The sequence below is a fragment of the Nyctereutes procyonoides genome, unplaced genomic scaffold, assembly GCF_905146905.1.
Source record: "Nyctereutes procyonoides isolate TBG_1078 unplaced genomic scaffold, NYPRO_anot_genome, whole genome shotgun sequence".
NCBI lineage: Eukaryota > Metazoa > Chordata > Mammalia > Carnivora > Canidae > Nyctereutes > Nyctereutes procyonoides.
Genome location: NW_026575135.1, coordinates 55,462,119 through 55,481,163, shown reverse-complemented (window position 1 = coordinate 55,481,163; position 19,045 = coordinate 55,462,119). Strand labels below are relative to the sequence as shown.

Below are 19,045 nucleotides of genomic sequence, written 5' to 3'. Positions count from 1 at the left end.
CTTTGCAGTCTGCTTTAGAGTGCAAGAAATTTCACCATCTGAAGTTTACTAAGCAATAATATAAAGACATGTATTTAGTCAATGACCATTCTACCCTGAATGCACACAGTCTCACCTGATCTCAGAAGCTAAGCAGGGTCAGGCCTGGTTAGTACTTGGAGGGAGGAGACACATACTGAAAACTTATTCTATACCAGGTAATGTTTTAACCATGTTTTATATAATGTAGAAAATAGTCCAATAGCTCCTCTTTTTCCAGAAGTTGTCCCTTGTCCTAGGTCACCCTGGGAATGGAAGAGCAGATCTCAAAACCAGGCCGGCAATTGCAAAGTCAGGATGTTAGTCCCAAATAGACATGCATGAGCACAAACTGTGAAAGCATGGCAGAGAAACAGACAGGAGAGCTTCCTTTTTTTTTGTTCAGCTCTCGTATAAGTGATTGAAATGCCCCTGAAAGCCAGTCCTGACTTCTCAGCACTACAACAATTCCTATATAAACCATGGTTCTGTTCTGTTTCTTGAATGCAAAACTATCCTGTCTCCATATGGGTGGAGAGACCTGTCGTGTAGCATTGCTTTTATTCTCATTTACTGTGGTCTCCCAGCAGCACTTCATTTATGTGTGCAGAAATTATTAATGTGACAGAATGCAGGGTGACTTAGAATCGGTTTAGACTCCTACAATCATTTCACATTCCAGTGGCACAAAGCAGAAACGATGATGGGTGTCCTCGACCTTTCTCCCTGCTTGGATAACTGCATCAATTACGGAAATAGTAAAGAGATGTATGACCACCATCAGTCATGGTACGATAACACTGGACTGCGAGTCACTACTTAAGTAAGATATAAAAGCTTTAAGATATGTGTCAAGTCTTCTACGAAGATATTTAGTCTTGTGTTGCATTTTACTTTTTAACTCGAAGAAATGTTTAGAAGCCTAGGAAATACTACAGCATGCTGAGAATTTTCTATGAGAGGATTAAAGTTCTTACAGTAAATGTTGTGATCCCTGTTTAGGTTATCAACTTGTTTTGGGGGCAGTATGTCAACTTATTAAAAATTAATTATAAGTATTTTACCAAGTATTAAGCCCGGGCTACCCTGTGGGAACAGGTCATCTAGAAAGAAATACAGTCAAGTAAAGCAACAAATGCAATATGGTATAATTAGTTTAGTGGGCGCCTATCAAAATTATACAGCTCTTTATGAATCTATATATTTAGTGCTTATCTCCTTCACTGGGCAGTTAACTCCATGAGGGCAGGAACCATGTTTCTTTTGTTGCTCTATCCATAACAGCTTATACACTTTAGAAACTCAATGAGTATTTTTAAATGAATGAAAGAAATATTTATTTTGCAAGTAAGAGAGGCAGCCAAAAGGTCGGGAAGGAGGATCAGGAATGATTTGGTCAGGGAAAATTACTGAAAGAAATTGTCATATTGTCATAGAATCTATTATGTTGTCTTTTTCATGTTTTCAGTGTTGATATTATTTGGATCCCACTAGCTTTCTTGAGCATCTGTTGTACACATGGCAGTGCATTGTGCTGTCTAATCCAATTGATCCAGTAAGACTGTACTCTAAATGTACTGGCAGCTGAAGTCAATTTTATACATAATGAATATGAAGTTTTTAACTCTTAAATCTTAATAATATAACGTCTTATTTTCACTTCAGGCTATATTTGAACATATACCTTCTACTGAAATAAGAAACTGGTATAAACCAATTAACACTGAACAATGCAGAATGGCCCTCCTTCTATTTGTTGGAAGGTCATCGAGTTTTAGCTTCTATCAAATAGCACTCCAAGTTGCCCTGAAGGTTACTCTAGGAATATCAATGATTATCACTAAAAATTGTCATGTAGCCAAAAGTCCATTATTACAAGAGTGTATGTCATTCTTTAAATAAAATATAAGTTTGCCCTGTCAAAAATTCCAAAATAACAGAAATAAAACCAGTGAATCACCGGAATTAGAAATTAGTAAAAGTTTCTTGTGCATACACCAAAAGACAATTTGAGAACTGGGAGCACTCAAACCAAAATATAGAAAGAAGCTCAGGGGTATATTTTTATAAAGGAGCTTATGTAGTGGGAAGGTAGTGACTGTTTATTCTTCAATGATTAATTATTATATTAGAATATTTTTTAAGTGATAGGGCATCGTTTAGTGGTTACCTCATATCAATTTTGGGAAATAGTTCAAGTTTTGCTTATGGCATATAAGGGCATGAGCAAGAAATGACCCTGATCTAGTTAGTCTTGCCCAAGAAGCTCAATTAGGTTTTGTTTGTATGCCTAACTGGTTTTGTCAGCTCAGAGAATTTTCAGGGCTGGTCACTGTTGTTTTTTATTTTAACAACCCCAGACCTTATCTGCCCCATTTTTCTGCCTTTTCCATTAGTGGATTGCATGATGTCTATAGAGAATTAGAACAATTGTGATAAATCTTTCATGAAGTTAAGTGACTGGTTGCTTGAATTTTGGAAAATGGAAATAAAAAATTAGCAGCAACAAGAAAGACCATCTTTGAGTTTAACTTTAGCACCTTTAGTTAAGTAGGACTCTTCTTGGAGTTTGAAAGCTTTCATAGCTGGAATAAAACCCAGGAATTAAAAAATAGATCTTTCCCTCTTTTCTTATTTGGAAAGTGAGGTATAACTTTATGCATTATCAATGCCATGATGAAGTCAAGATATTTCCTCCAGTGGTTGCAATACATTCATTGATTGTATTGATGTCTTTCAAAATTGTGTGGCAAATACTTTCCTTACATATTCTTGTACAAAGGTCTTCAAAGACTAATTCAGAAGTGATAACCTCCCTGCTTCCTAATATCTGTTATTAGTTATGATGTGACAATTAAATCACCAGTGAAAGGAGTAGTTAACTTATGTTGATGTTACATGAATGAATGTGTGTGCATGTTTGCAGAGTAGCAAACTCAAAAATCCCTTGATGAAATTCCCCTTTTCCTCTTGTCTTTAACAAACTGTGAGTAGGAGAAAGGTTTAGGAAAGCATGAATGCAAAACATTTACTTGACAGTTTACCAAAGCTTTTAAAATATCTACAGGGGAAGTGAATTGTTTAAGTTTCAACAGTTCCACTATTATCTTAACTACATATGGTCCCTGACTAATCGTGGATGCATCAGGCAAAATCAGGCAAATAGATGAGCAGTCAAGTTCAGTTGTCATTAGTTTAGTTTTGTGTTTTTGTTTTTGTTTTTTATTTATTTTAAATAAATAAATTTTATTTATTTAAATTTTATTATTCATTCATAGAGACAGAGAGAGAGGGAGGCAGAGACACAGGCAGAGGGAGAAGCAGGCATCATACAGAGAGCCTGATGTGGGACTCGATCCAGGGTCTCCAGGATCACGCCCTGGGCTGCAGGCGGCGCTAAACCGCTGCGCCACCGGGGCTGCCCCAGTTTTGTGTTTTTGATGGTGGTATTATTTTATTTATAACAGAGTAATTTTGGTATTTGGATTTATTTAAACAAACAAGTAGTTGGCGCACTTGGTCGGCTCAGTTGGTAGAGCAAGCGACTCTTGATCTTGAGGTCATGAATTCAAGCCCCATGTTCTGCATGGCATTTACTTAAGAAAAAATGAATAAAAATTTTAAAAAAAATAATAAACTAAGACGTGATTACCTGCCATGATACCATTATAAGCTGATGTCTCATTACCTTAGTGATTTCTTTCTGATTTTAAATCTCTTTGATATTTGCCTTGGAAAGCATGTGTTCAGAATTTCCCTGCTGCGGTATCTATATCCCATGGTAATTTTCTGTGTTGTCTGAAGTATTTTTAAACTGTAGAGAATATATACTGCTGAGAAAACTTCACCACATATAAAAGTTAGTATCTAGAAGCTATTTTCTGTGTTGTCTGACGGGTTTTTTTGTGTTGTTTTTTTTTTTTTTTTAAACTAAAATAGCTAACAAAATGAAATGTAACAGGAAGAGAATTACCAGTTTTAATGCTACAGACTGCCCATGGGATTTCAATCAAGATTCAACTAGCTAATTAAACAGAGGCAAACCATATAAAGCATTAGTAAGAGCTGAAATGAAAATGTATCAGATTATTTATGGCAGGATTCTTTAGGTTGCCAGTTAAGCTACACAACTAAACTACCTGAAACAGAAGAGGACCTACTGTCCTTGGAAACTGGAAAATCTGCGAGAGATCTGGCCTTCAGTACTGCTCAGTGCTGTGTTCATTGTTATCAACAGCATTCAGTTGTTTCTTATATCACTTATCTGCCCTTGTGTGGGTGTCAAGTTCTGCTTTTCTTTCTGTAGAATTATAATTGTGCAAAATGTGTACCAATGGCCAAAGGGAATCATTTTTGCTATCAAGAGAGATCCTGCCCATGAATGAAGCTAATCTGGAATAAACCATTTATAACAAAGTATATTAATTGGCCACACTGACTTGTATTCCTGTTTAGGAAAGGTGAGGATCATGTGAAATAAAAGGAAAAGCAATTTTTTTTTTTTTACCGGTTTGATCATGTTTAAGTATACCATTCAATAGTGACTTTAGATACTTCATATAAGTGGACTCATACATAATTTGTCTTTGTGACTAGCTTATTTCACTTAGTATGATGTCCTCAAGGTTCATATATGTTGTAACATGTGACAGGACTGATTTCAAAAGGAAAAGACCTCTTAAGGTTTTTTAAGTTACTTTAAAAGGCTATCCAAGAACACATACCCTCAAGCAACTGAAATTCATGAAATAAACATAAAGAAAGTCTATGAGACTGACGATAGCTGGAAAATGCACTGCTCAGTTAACATTTTTTAAATTCAAGTTCATTTAGAACATTGGGCTTACCAAGAAAAAAAGACAACACACATCTGCATCCTTTAAACATCCTTGCTGCTTTTAGTGTCACTTGGGGTGATTTCTTAAGAAAACAAAGAAATAAAATATTTAAAATTTTTTGCATGTCATTTTTTTAAAAGATTAATTTATTTATTTTAGCAGGGGAGGGGCAAAGAGAGTCTCAGCAGTAGATTCTGTGATAAGCTCAGAGCCTGTCTAGAAAGAAGTTCTATCCCACAACCCCAAGATCAGGACCTGAGCTCAAACCAAGAGTCTAACATTCAGCCAACTGTACCACCCAGGCACCCCTGCATGTGATTTTTAATTAAATCCTTTATTTTGAGATAGTTATTGACTTGTGTACTTCTGTAAAAATTCATATATATATATATATATATATATTACAAAGAAATTCCATGTATCCCATAACGAGTTTCCCCCAGTGGCAAAATCTTGCAAAAGTGTAGTTAAAACATCACAACCAGGATATTGACTTTTATGTATTCTACTGATCAATTCAGATTACCCCAGTTTTCCTTGAATTTATTTTTGTGTGTGGGTATGTGTGGGTAGGTATACACATGTGTATTTGGTTTCATGCAATTTTATCAATGTTGGACACTGAATTTTTAGTTTGTGGATTAGATGTAGCTACTTCCAAGGTACTACTGTTTTCATTAATCTTAGTAGTATTAAGAATATTATTTTATGCTCCTAACTTTATGTGACAGACATATATAGATGATATAAGGAAGAGCATAGCTTATCATACTTAAACTAGATCTTTGCATTCAACAACTTACTCAAGCTGTATCCTTTACATTTTTGTCATTCTCTCTATGCTTATAGAATGATATATGAATATTTTCCCCAAACTTATTTCTTCTCTTTAATATTTAGAATTAGGTACAATTTTTTTTAAGATTTTATTTTTAAGTAAGCATGTAAGATTTTGTTTTAAGTAACTCATTATGGGGCTCAAACTCACAATCCTGAGACAAGAGTCACCTGCTCTACCAACCGAGCCAGGTAGGCACTCCAGGTACAGTTTTTATTATGGTATTATCTCTAGAGAAGTGGAAAATACTTTAAGAACTTTATTTATTTATTTTCCCTTAATATTTGAAGATAATAATTGAGGGAAAATAATAGTGTTAATTTGAAAATTCAGTGTTTTGCCTATACCTTCGTATTTACTGATTTTATAGAATAAAAAGAAAGATCATTAGGCATTTGCTTTAAGGGTAATAAGTCCCCATTTAGTTATGTAGTATTGTGTAAATCATAGAAAATATTTACAAATTACCCAACCCTTAGGTATACGTTTGCCATTATATTTTACACCACTTTAATGATTTATTATTTCTTTTTCGCTTTCATAAATTATTCTATTTTGCAAAGTCTGTACTTCATGGAACAGGAATGTCTTTTTTCTACAAATCTTTCTTAATCTCATTTATAGGAAGAGATTCAAAGAGAATTTTCTAAGTTAGAGCATCCTTTCTCTTAACAATAAATGAAGTGGCATAAGGAGAAAAAAGAAAATACACTAAATTAAAATAGCTTCTTTGCACAAATAAAGTAAGGAAATTTTCTCCTTAACAGAGAAAAAAAATTAATGTAACTATTTTCTTAATAGAGAACGTGAAAGATGTTCACGAACAGATGTCTAATGATGCCATGGACTCTAATTTCTCCTTCATTTCAACAGAGACTCCATAAAGACAATTCAGCCATTTAGTTCTTAGATGATAATCTGAGGTCAAATTATGGCTACACTGAGCATATTTGAATTATTTTTAAAGGAAAACTTATGGTCATTCTCAATTGCTCACTTATTCATCTACACTAAGAATAGTAAAAACAAAAAATACAGTAATAATACTTATTATCTCTTATTAATAGCAGTTACTATATACCAATTACTCTTCTAAGTAATTTCTCTAATCCTTTGTAACTATTTCTATCCCATGTTTTTAAAAATTATTTGTTTATTTGAGAGAAAGAGAGTGTGAGCTGGAGAGGGGCAAAGGAAGAGGGAGAAAGAATCTCAAGCAGACTCCCCACTGAGCGCAAAGCCCCACATGGCATTTGGTCCCAGGACCCTGAGATCATGACCTGAGCTGAAATATAGAGTTGGCCACTTAACTAAACACCCAGGCACCCCTCTGTTCTATTTTTTTAAGCTTTCCTACTTTCTTTTTTTTTGAGATTTTATTTTTTTTTAGTAATCTCCTCACCTAACATGGTGTTCGAACTGAAAACCCTGAGATCAAGAGTTGCATATTCCCCTGACTCAACCAAACAGGTGACCCTAAGCTTTCCTACTTTCCATCTTTTCCATCCCTTACTGAGCTTTTCATGATGTCTCTTCTTTTCCTTTCCTTCTGATTTTGTTTTCATGTCTGTGATAGTTTGTTATTCTTTATTTCTTAGCTCTGTGAACTGACATTTCATTTCTCCATCACATCTCTGAGATATTTTATTTCTACTTTGTTATTTTCAAAGATAGAAGAAAGTGCTTATACTTTTAAAACACTTCCTTAAATGTTGCCCTCAGTTCCATGGCTTCTGTTTTTTCGTAGGGTCGAAGGGGGAGGGCAGAGGCTAGCTTTTCATGTGGCCTTTTTTTTTTTTTATAGAAACTTTGTGTTAATCTGTACTGTGTTCCTTTTCTTAGAAAACATACTTATCTCTGGAAAAATTACTCTTCCCTGGACAAGCCCTTCACCATAGATTTATTTTGGCAGAGAGGTTTGTTACGGTTTTAGTCTTGCTAATTTCCTTTATTATTTTTTTTTTCTGTAAAGATTTTACTTATTTGAGAAGGAGAAAGAGAGAGAGCACAGGAGCAGGGGGAGGGGTAAACTCCCCACTGATCAGGGAGCCAGATGTGGGGCTCAGTCCCAGGACCTGGAGGTCATGACCTGGAGATCATGACCAAGGCAGACGTTTTACCAATCGAGCCATTATTTGGCCCTCCCAGATCTCAGCTCTTGCACCCATAGTTGTCTGCACAGAATACATTTTACATCCTACATTATCAGGCTGTGTATTATTCCTGGTTATTTCTGTGGTTTTCTGTCCTTTGGGTCCTTTGCCCTGACATTGCTCTGTTTGGCCTTCCGTCCTCACTTGTTTCCAGATTACCCTGCTCAACCTCATCAGCTTTTGGAAAACACACGCATATTTTGATGACTATGTATGTATGTATTATTCCTGTCTTTTCATTTTAAAAGATGGAGTTTGCTGTATATTATTTTTAGCATTCCCTGTGTCTTTTAAAAATAGTCTTATGGAGGTATAATTTACATTCTACAAAAGTCTCCCCCGTAAATGCACATTTTAGTGGTATTTGGTGGTATTTAGTAAATTTATACAGTTGTACAATTAACAGATCTAGTTTTCAGAGCTTTGCATTGCCCCAAAAGCTATTTTGTGCCTGTTTGCAGTCAACTCCTTACTGTTTCTTTGAAGATTTAATTTCTAAATGGAAGTCCCACCCAAATGGGGTGGAAATAGTTGAAGCACTGGAGTTTTTCGGGACACACTGATGTTAATTGCTGATGTGATTTTGTTGGTGTGTAATGATTTTTCCCTTCCAGTGTAATTCTCTGGAAGTAGCATGAAATCAATGGAAAGTTCTATAAAGAAGTCCACCTATATTAGAGGTTCTGAGTTATTTCAAACAAACTAATATAATCTTAAAAGTAAATTTTACACTGTTTCTTAAGACAATTTTGCCTCATTCAAAATTTAATGTGATAAGTGACAAAAACTGGCTACTTATTCCAGTTGTACTTGTGATCTCTTATATCTCACTTGACCCTTGTTAAATCACTTAACCCTCATGAATCCCAGTTTCCTGAAATTTCCACAATTAATTTATGTTTCTTAAAGTAAAATGTTGAGCTTTCTTGTTAGAATATGCCTTAAGGGGCACCTGGGTGGCTTAGTGGTTGAGCGTCTTCCTTTGGCTCACGTCCTGATCCTAGGGACCTAGGATTGAGTCCTGCATCAAGCTCCCCGGAGGGAGCCTGCTTCTCCCTCTGCCTGTGTTTCTGCCTCTCTCTTTCTTATGAATAATTTTTTTTAAAAAAGATGCTTTAATGGCATGTTTGATACATTGAGTGCATGTAGCCAAATTATAACTGTTTCCAAGCATTTCTAGAGATGAGCAAAGATGAAGCAGGCCAAGGAAAGGGTGCCACTCTCCTTGGAAAACTCCTAGTGAAAAAGAACAGCCTCAGGAGGAGATTGGCAAATCCTTGAACTGTTACTTATGCACAGCTATCATTTACTGAGTATTATATATATATATATAAATATAATATATATAAATATATATTTTATGGAGCAACATTTTTTTTAAAAGATTTATTTATTTATTCATGAGAGACAGAGAGAGAGAGAGGCAGAGACATAGGCAGAGGGAGAAACAGGCTCCCTACAAGGTGCCCAAAGCGGGACTCAATCCCAGGACCCTGGATCACGACCTGAGCCAAAGGCAGGCACTCAACCGCTGAGCCACGCAGGTGTCCCTGGAGCAACATTTTAATATACATTGTGTTGGCTGACATTTTCCCTTTTATAGATAAGGAGGCAGAGATTTAGACAGATTAGCCAAGAAATGGCTTAGAAATGGTGGGACCAGTACTCAAACCCAGATCAGGCTTACTCCATAGCCAGGCTCTTAAGCATTCTTACATTTATGCTGTATCCTTAGACCTCCCTACATTTAAAAATAGAAAATTTGGATATGTTCTATGCTTTTCCATGGAGAACGTGATATAAATGCAAGGCATTTTCATTAGTGAACCTCCTGGGTTATGTATGAATACACTATTTTCAAGGATTGCCCCATCACTATCTTTATCTATTTGTAATATTAAAGTTATCAAATTGTACAGTATTAATCACTTTAATAGCACTAAAAGAGCAAAATAAGTCAACTTTACAGTTTTATCTGAGCATTGTTTCCTGTTTGATTTAGCATCGTCCCTTTTTCTTAGTACTGTAAAGTATGCCTAAAGAAAGAATAGTTTCATATAGCCAATACCTTTCACAGATAGTATAATTAGTAGTTCATGTGTGATCAGAAATATATTTTTTAACTTCTTGCATGCAAAGAAATAAAAATCTGGAAAATTATATAAAGTAAATTATTGAAAGCAATTTCAAGTAAAAAAATACCACTGCAAATTATGGATTAAATTTCATTTATCATCGAACAGATGTTAAAATAAAAATTAGTATGTGTTTTGAAAAAAAATATTGGATGCAGTTGAACTATTGTGTTTTGAATCAAGTCCAAAATCCTTCTCTAAATATCTGTTGTTATATTCTTCTGATAGTGATTTGAAAATGTGAGTATCTCAGTTGAAATACCAGAGATAAAGAATCTGCTATAGTATTGGTCTTATTCCATTAGACTGACCTTCTTTAGGAAAACTTATGTGATTTATCTCCCTTCCTCTATGTCTCTCTCTTCCCCCCCTCCTCCCACCCCTCCACCCACATATCCACACATATTTATGTACATACATATCAGGAAAACCTCCCTAATTCTCCATGTATGTTTATCATAGTTTCAAAATAAAATCTCCTGTTAATTGGAGTATAACAGACAAACATATCTTAAGTAACAATTCAGGGAATGTTCACAAATCGAATACCTACCTGTCACCATGACCTACATCAACAAATAGAATATTGACAGCACTTCAGAGCTCCCCACCCCCTTTCCTGAATTTTTTTTTAAGATTTTATTTATTTATTCGTGACAGACACACACAGAGAGAGAGAGAGGCAGAGACACAGGCAGAGGGAGAAGCAGGCTCCATTCAGGGAGCCTGATGTGGGACTCGATCCTGAGTCTCCAGGATCACACCCTGGGGTGAAGGCGGCACTAAACTGCTGGGCCACTGGGGCTGCCCCCTTTCTTGAATTTTTATTACTATTCTAAAAGCTAATAGCATAAGTTAGCTTTACCTGTTTCTGAATTCCATGTAAACAGAACCAAACAAAATGTCTTCTTTTTATACAGATTGTTTCATGGTGAGATTTGTTCACATTGTACTATTTCAGTTATTTTAACTCACGTATTATTTACCATTATGTGAATACAGATTTATTTATGCTACTCTTGATACACATTTGGGTTGTTTTCAGTTGGGTGTTTTTTGAATGATGCTGCTATGAAAATTCATATATATATATATATATATATATTTTTTTTAGGGGTATATATGGATATATTTATATTGGGTATATATCTAAGAGTAGAAATACTAAGTGTAGAAATATTCACTATGGGAATTTATATGGTCATTTTAGTTGATAAATTTTCCATAGTGGTTGAACCAAGTTACATTCTCATCACCCATGTATGAGTGTTGGATATCCTGGCACAGTATTATCCATCTGTTTAGTTTTAGCATTCTTACAGATCAGTAATGTTACCACATTATGACTTTAAATTGTATTACCCTGACGATTAATGACCTACAGAATGTTCTTGAATGTTTATTGGGCATTTGCATATTCTCATTTGTGAAGCGCTCATTCAGGCCCCCCCCATTTTCAGCTGGATTTGTCCTTCTTCACTAATATGTGCAGGTTCATTACATATTCTAGGTTTTAGACCTTTTTGGTAAACTCTGTTAAAGATATCTTCTCCCACTCTATAGTTTACCTTTTATAATCTCTTAATGATGATTTCGATGAAAAGTTATTAATTTTAATGTGGTCCAATTTATCAGTCTGTTTTTATATGTCATATTTAAGAATTCTATAGCTAACCAAAAGTCATGCAGGTATTTTCTTATGTTAACTTTTAGAAATTTATTTTATTTTTTTACTTTATATATTTATATCAACAGTCCATCTGGGTTAGATTGTTTTTGTGGGCAAGGGGAGGTACGGGGCCAGTTTTTACTTTTTTCCGCATGAATATCCAACTGACCTTGCATTGCTGATGGAAAAGACCCACCCTTTCTCTACTCTCCAGTATCTTATTTGTCATAAATCAAGTGATGTTGTAAGTAATGTGTAGGTTTATTTATGGATTATTTTGGTCCTTTGTTCTATTTGTTTAACCTGGTACCAGTATCATACTATCTAAATTTCTAAAGTTTTTAAATCATGATGTATCTTTTTAAAAATTTTATTTATTTGCTTAGTTAGTTAGTTAGTTAGTTAGTTAGTTAGTTAGTTAGTTATGAGAGAGAGCATGAGCAGGGGGAAGGAAGAGGGAGAAAACGGAGAAGCAGTCTCCCTGCTGAGCAAGGAGCCCAATTTGGGGTTCGATCCCAGAACCCTGGGATCATGACCTGAGCAAAGGCAGATGCTTAACTGACTAAGCCACCCAGGCACCTGTGGTATGTCTTTTTTTATATTGTCTTAAATATCTTTGACTTTCCATTTTTATATAAATTTTAGAATCAACCTGTTAATATCAAAAGCCACATATTCTTCTTAAAAGACTGAGATTGGTATTGAATTGCATTGACCTGTACATCCAATTGAAAAGAATTGGCATTTCACAGTATATTTTAAGCAAACATTTGCAAATATAATCCAGCCATATATAAAGAGGATTAACTATCAGGATCATGATGGTTTAATCAGGGAATACAATGGTTATTTAGTATCGGAAATTCAATTAGTGATTCACTGTAACAGAAAAAAAAAAGACATCACATAATCTTCTCAATGGATGCAGAAAAAAACCTATGATCAACTTGAAGTGTCGTTCATGATAAAAGCTCTTAACAAATTAGAAATCAAAATGAACTCACTTAGTGCCTTAAAGAGAGATATTGACAACTTCCTTTCTGTGTCTGGGATTGGAACAGGGTTGTGCTATACCACATTTTACTCAAGATCCTGGCCCAAAGTAAGGAAACTAACTCAGAATTGTTACTTCTCAGCTGACTTCTGAACAGTGGGAATCCCAAAAGACGAGAAGGGGAAGCTGCCAATCTAGAAGCTGGCACATTGTCATATCTAGTGTGGTGTCTTAGCTCAAGTAGTGACAGAATCATGCAGACTCAAGAGAAAGGGGCATAGATCCCATCGCTTAAAGCGGGGAGTGTCAGAGAATCTATCACCACTGTTCTTCCATAAATTCTTATATGTTAGGGATGCCCGGGTTGAGCGCTTGCCTTTGGCTCAGGGTTTGGTCCCAGGATCCAGGATCATTGGGCTCTCTCTGCCTGTGTCTCTGCCTCTCTCTCTCTCTCTCACATGAATAAATAAACTTTTAAAAATCTTTAAAAAAAATCTTACATATTAGAAGCTAGTCATTTTTACAATAAAACTTGAGCTCTAACTTGGTTGGGATAAACTGGAGCTCTAGCTTGATTGAATAGAAAGTAGTCATTAATTTACTTCCTTGGGTGTTCCTAGGCTGTAGTCTGCTGCTTTTCAGCATGGATGTTGTTGTGGAAAATTTTGTGACAACTTTCATTCTTTTCCTGCTTATAGCTGAAGTAGGTTTTGTTTATTTATTTTGTTCTTTTTTCTCCTGGCCTCATTGCACACAGATATATATCTGCCTTTATTATAAGAAAAATATGTCCCTCAGATATATTTTGCATATGTAATCTTTAATATATGTCCATCTGTATTGCATATATATTCAAGCTTTTGAATGCATATAAATATATATAGTGATTTATGTGTATGTATATATATATATATATATATATATATATATATATATACACACACAACGATTTGTATCTCCAAACTTTTTTTTTAAGATTTATTTACGTATTTTAGAGAGAGAGAAAGCATGCATGAGCAAGGGGAGGGAAAAGGAGAGGTAGAGAGAGAATCTTAAGCACACTTCGTTGAGTGTAGAGGCCAATATGAGGGTCCATCCCACTACCCTGAGATCATGACCTGAGCCAAAATTAAGACTCAGATGCTTAACTGACTGAACCACCCAGGCATCCCTATATCTCCAAACTTTTAATCTCTCTTTTATGTTTCCATTATTTCACTAAATTTTCTCAAGTCTTTTCCTCCTATGTTTCCCACAAGTCTTTCTCTTGGTTCTTGTAATGTGACTGTCTTTCATTTTATTTATCTTCTTTAAGCCCATGTTTTATTTCTCTTATTTTATGCATATTGTATTTTCTTTTAATTTGTTTGACTTGTATATAACTTTTACTTGCTTTGGATATGTGTTCTTAAATTTGCAATATTCTTTTCTTCCTGATTCATTGATATTCTTACAGATATCTCATGTTGCTGCTGTGCTGCTGGTAGTTCTCCTTCACTTCCTCCTTTTCCATCTCCATTGGCATGTCTCTTGAATGGATGTGATGGAGGTTTCTTTATTGACAAACAGTGAAAGAAGAGTCAGCTGGCCTTTTCTTTGAAGTGTGATCTCATAACTCTCCATTTTTCTTCATTCTGTTTCTACCTGAGATAATGAACTTGGTCTAGACTAGTAGAGAAAGTTTCTGGCTCATAAGGATGTCAAGCATGTCTAATTTTGGACATGATCCTTTAGATAAGTAGTGTTGATCAATATAATTTCTGTTCTACCTTACCTTAACACGTTCTTACTCTGTAAAGATTACATATCAGAATGCTCAGTAAAACTTACATCTTCACTGGGTCTGTCATTCCAAGCTATACAGCAGGGTAAACCCTCTATTTTGGGAAACCCATGCTCTATCCACCCTGCCTCTCCCTTGCAATGATCCCTTATGGGATTTGGAGTATATTCAATTCTTATTTTTTTATATTTTGGGTTGATTTCAAAAGGAATAGAGGGATAAAGATTCTTCAAAATAATATGCTGGAGGTTACTGTGAAGTATTTGTGTATTACAGGAGGTTGGTTTGCAGTGTTTAAGCATATGAATTTAACATTTTAAGACTATTTTCATTTCTTTTAAATGCCAATTTTACAAGTCATTTTTGTTAGGAAATATCATGTAAGGAATTTCTATTAAATATTTTCATTTAAAAGCTTTCATTTATTGCTTTATTTCTTTTTAAATTTATTCTAACATCTTGATTTCTCTTACTTTTCAGATGCAGCAACTGTTCCATGAAAATTATGAACACAATCGGAAGGGTTACATCCAAGACCTTCACAATAGCAAAATCCATGCAGCCATAACACTCCACCCCAACAAACGGCCAGCCTACCAATACAGGCTTCATAATTACATGCTCAGCCGCAAAATTTCTGAACTTCGCTACCGCACTATCCAGCTCCACCGGGAGAGTGCTTTGATGAGTAAGCTCAGTAATAGTGAAGTGAGCAAAGAGGACCAGCAGCTGGGAGTGATGCCTTCTTTCAACCACTTCCAGCCTCGGGATAGAGATGAAGTGATAGAATGGGAGTTCCTAATGGGAAAACTCCTTTACTCAGCATCTGAGAACCAGCCTCCTCGGCAGAACATCAACAGCATCCTCAGAACAGCACTGGATGACACTGTCCTACAGGTGATGGAGATGATCAATGAAAATGCCAAGAGCAGAGGACGGCTCATTGACTTCAAGGAAATTCAGTATGGCTACCGCAGGGTTGATCCCATGCATGGAGTGGAGTACATTTTGGATTTACTCCTCTTATATAAAAGACACAAAGGGAGGAAACTAACTGTGCCAGTGAGACGTCATGCCTATCTTCAGCAGTTGTTCAGCAAGCCTTTCTTCAGAGAAACTGAAGAGCTAGACGTCAACAGTCTTGTGGAGAGTATTAACAGTGACACTCAGTCATTCTCCTTTATATCTAATTCCTTAAAGATACTGTCTTCTTTTCAGGGTGCCAAAGAAATGGAAGGGCACCATGAAAAGAAGATACACATTCTTGTTCCTCTTGTTGGAAGGTACGACATTTTCTTGAGATTCATGGACAACTTTGAAAAAACTTGTCTTATTCCAAAGCAGAATGTAAAGCTGGTCATCACCCTTTTCAGTAGGGATTCTGGCCAAGATTCCAACAAGCATATTGAGCTGATCAAAGAATATCAAAACAGGTATCCTAATGCAGAAATGACCTTGATCCCCATGAAGGGAGAGTTTTCCAGAGGTCTTGGTCTTGAAATGGCTTCTTCCCAGTTTGACAATGATACTTTGCTGCTATTTTGTGATGTTGACTTGATCTTCAGAGGAGACTTTCTCCAACGATGTAGAGACAATACTATTCAGGGACAACAGGTGTACTATCCCATCATCTTTAGCCAGTATGACCCAAAGGTAACCAATGGGGGAAATCCTCCCACTGATGATGACTTTGTCTTCTCAAAGAAGACAGGATTTTGGAGAGACTATGGATATGGAATTACCTGTATTTATAAAAGTGATCTTCTGGGGGCAGGTGGATTTGATACCTCAATACAAGGCTGGGGACTGGAAGATGTAGATCTCTATAATAAAGTCATTCTATCTGGCTTAAGGCCTTTCAGAAGCCAAGAAGTGGGAGTGGTGCATATTTTCCACCCAGTTCATTGTGACCCTAACTTGGATCCTAAGCAGTATAAAATGTGCTTAGGATCCAAGGCAAGTACTTTTGCCTCAACCATGCAACTGGCTGAACTCTGGTTGGAAAAACATTTGGGTGTCAGGTATAATCGAACTCTCTCCTGACAGTCCAGGCAACACATATTGCCTTTTTAAAGGGGAGTTTACCTCATTGTTGGTTGTTGTTATTTTTATTTTATTATTGTTATTTTTATTATTATAATTATTATTGTTATAATTTTATTTTGTTATCCTGGTCTTAAACTACTCTTGGTTGTCTTCCAAAGAGTGTTGACCTCAAGCAAGAAGAGTCTGCAGTTCACTGATATTTCAGATTTCTACTGAAGTCAATTATGTATACTTTTATCTATCTTTGTTTGAGATTGAGTTAAATCATGGCAATCAAATGACTTTTGAAGCTCATTCGTCATAAGAGACAGCTTAGAAGAATGTTCTCTTGGGGCTTAAAGATGCAATATCGACTTTTATTTTGTTTGTTAAATTCAATGTGATGCAAATATTTACTGGTGAAAGGTACCACAAAAGTGCTTTATGCTTCCTATGGGGAAGGGACTCTGTAACATAAACTTGAGTTTTGTAATTTATACAAGGACTTAAATATATAGACAATAATTTTCTTCATCTTTAGAATTTTTAACGTAAATAAACACTTATGATTGTATGTTTATTTTTTAAAAAAAAGTTTTAAAAATTGAGGAGTTCTGTTCCACAGGCAACCGGTACTGGCTACCCTGGTCTTCTGACAATTATGTACTCCTCACAACTGTCTGCTATAAATGCGAACGAACTTTATTTTCTCAAGGAAATATGATTTAATTAAATATTCATGTACATTTTAGAAGCTTTATGAAACAATGTCCTTCATTTGCTGGCAAGAAGAGAAAATATGACAGAACCTGGTGATTTATAATAAAACACAGGTATAACAGTAATCTTTTTCAAAAACCCTGAAGAGGTTGTGTTGTTTCCTTTCAATCATACCCGATGTATTTCTTGGCGGTCATACTCATCAAAATGTGCTTGCTCCACAGACTTGAAAGAGTCCATAAGGGATTATGGGCATACTGTTTGTATTATTATGATTTAAATCCTGGCTGTCACAACTGATGAAAATGAGTAGTTTCTTTAGTCAAAACTTTACATTCCAGGAGAAACATTCTTCCTCAGTCTCTTCAGCTTTGTGATCAAACTCAACCAAGAACAGGCCAGAAACTGCCTTTAATTTGGGTTAATTTGGGTTTTCACAAAATGTAGCAGATTGTACATACTGCTCAGAACTTTGATTTTCTTTTTTCACATAACAAGACTAAAATTTGCATCAAAGTTGACTTGAAGGTTGTTTTTGGAAATTGCTACCATTATTTGGAACTGAATGTCAGGAGGCCATAGAACATTTGCCTTAGTGATGAGTTTTGTACAGGGTAACAGTCTTTTAGTGAGGACATTTGAGGAGCCTCAAAAAAAAAAATAACATTGCTTAATGTTGTGACAAATGTGATGACACTCTTCCTGACTATAACATATAATCTTAATAATGTCACATTCATTAGAAAGGAATTGATGGCACTTTTAGGCATTAAAAATCTTGACAGGGCCAGCAATTCAGAGTTGATCTCTGCTCTAACATTTTCTCAGCCTTCATAAACCTTTACATTAATAGTTTATTTTCCTACATTATGTGGCTTACCTCTTTTAACAGTTTTTTTTTTCCTGAATATATTAGCATGCAGTAAAGATAGTCATTTGGGAAGATCTACTGCAAACTAATAATTATTAATGATCTCATTAATGAAGAAAAAAAATGGCGGGCTGTTCTTTTCTTTACCTTAAGAGAGCTGAAAAACAGCCCGAGTCTTGAGGCAACTACCCAGGGATGAAGTGGCATTCCCCGTAATACTCGGGAAATTTTACCAATGAAACAAGGAAATGCAGAGAGGTCATCTGAACTTAATTTCATACCTGCATGCTGCCCTTAAACTAATGTAAGTGCATTTTTAAGTTATATTTTATAATTCTGCATTAAGCTTTCCTATCATTTTTTTTCAGGCACTGCAATATTTCCTGACTGAAAATTTATTGGAATTATACTAGTGAAATTGGGAGTGTTTTCCTGTGTATGCAGTGTCTATTATTTAAAATCCCTGTAAGGCTGAAGGGTAATACAACATGAATCCAACCTGAAGCATCATATATGTATTTTCTTGCAGTTACCTTATTTAGATGCCTGTGGATGTTCTGTTGAAGTGTCACTCTAGTAATAATTCCATCTTATTGATCATCTTCTGTCCATTCACTACCATCCTGTGCATTTTACTTGCATTGTCTTTTTACATGTAATTCTCACACCAGCTCTCAGAACATTGATATTATTTTCTTCATTTGACAGATACAGAAACTGAGGCCATGAATGATGAAGTAATGTGTCCCGAGTTCACACTCTTGGCATACTCTAGTTGAGATTTAAGCTAACTGTTATCTGAATCAGAAGCAACTGCCTTTTCACTCTAACCCAAGGCCTCTCCACTGTTTGGGTGCTGGAGAAGACAGTGACAGCGGTCTAGCTGATTCCTTGAACATGTGTGATCCCCCATCCAGTTTATTCTGCTGTATGCTCATTCTGAGCTGTGCTCAATTGCCTGATGTTTTACTCCATTAGAGCCTCTTTAGGCTTTTAATCTG

General features: G+C 35.6%; 1 protein-coding gene across 1 annotated transcript in view; it reads left to right on the top strand.

The window, feature by feature from the left end:
- The window catches only part of CHSY3 (chondroitin sulfate synthase 3), a 271,743-nt gene extending 254,451 nt beyond the window's left edge, over positions 1-17,292 (top strand). The window contains exon 3 of the mRNA XM_055302209.1: positions 14,909-17,292. Coding sequence (XP_055158184.1) covers positions 14,909-16,471 — 1,563 coding nt within the window. The 3' untranslated portion in view covers positions 16,472-17,292. The remainder of the gene's footprint in view (positions 1-14,908) is intronic.
- Positions 17,293-19,045: the final 1,753 nt, after the last annotated feature.